Genomic DNA, 700 nt, shown 5'->3' with positions numbered 1-700 from the left:
GTATATACACACACACAATCCTTTTACCTTTATCTTGCACTTCTTTTGAAAATCGCTCCCTTTCAATAGCTGATTCACGTTCTATCCGCTCAATTTCAGCCAATGCATCCAATTCTACTTCATCATATGACGTTATAGCTCCTTGTTGCGAAACCTGTTGCTGTGTCTGTACCACAGGAGTTTGAGGCTGTTTTGCAGCAACTGAAGTGTTCTGTTGTAAAACAGGCACTTGTTGTGCCTGAAGGAAAGCTGTCTGTTCATGCTGCAGCAAACACTGAGCAGTGTTTAATGGGCGGTTAACATCCTGTGGAGTAACGGGTGTTTTAGAAGTCTGTCCTGGGTACTGCACATTAAAAGGAATATCACCCTCTGACACACTGCTGTTTTCCAAACCAGAAAGCATATCATCCTGCTGGTCCATATCCGAAGATCTTACACGAGACAGTCTTAATGTAAGCTTAGTGGAGTCCTTGGAAGGAGAGCTAATGATATCATACATTGCAGCTTTTTCAGTCTGGTCTTTTTCATCCTTGCCTAACTTCATTTTCTTTTGTTTCTTTTGCTTTCTTTCTGGAGAATCTAACAATATGTCTGGGGGAACATCTCTAGGTGATGAATAAGGTGGAGGTTGAGATTGTTGGATTAAAGGTTGTCTTGATCCTAGAATAATAATTCAGAAAAACTGAACAGTTATGTTGTT

General features: G+C 40.6%; 1 protein-coding gene across 1 annotated transcript; it reads right to left on the bottom strand.

Moving 5' to 3' along the window:
- Window positions 1–27: 27 nt before the first annotated feature.
- LOC121364652 (nipped-B-like protein) lies at window positions 28–642 on the bottom strand (the record flags this gene model as incomplete). Its single annotated transcript, XM_041488070.1, has 1 exon — window positions 28–642. A coding segment is annotated over exon 1 (517 nt), but the record flags the coding sequence as incomplete, so codon positions are not given.
- Between the last annotated feature and the right edge of the window lie 58 nt (window positions 643–700).

This window comes from Pyrgilauda ruficollis, unplaced genomic scaffold, assembly GCF_017590135.1.
Source record: "Pyrgilauda ruficollis isolate IOZ18807 unplaced genomic scaffold, ASM1759013v1 scaffold8634, whole genome shotgun sequence".
NCBI lineage: Eukaryota > Metazoa > Chordata > Aves > Passeriformes > Passeridae > Pyrgilauda > Pyrgilauda ruficollis.
Note: the sequence above shows the minus strand (reverse complement) of the source record. Positions and strands in the feature narration are given on the sequence as shown.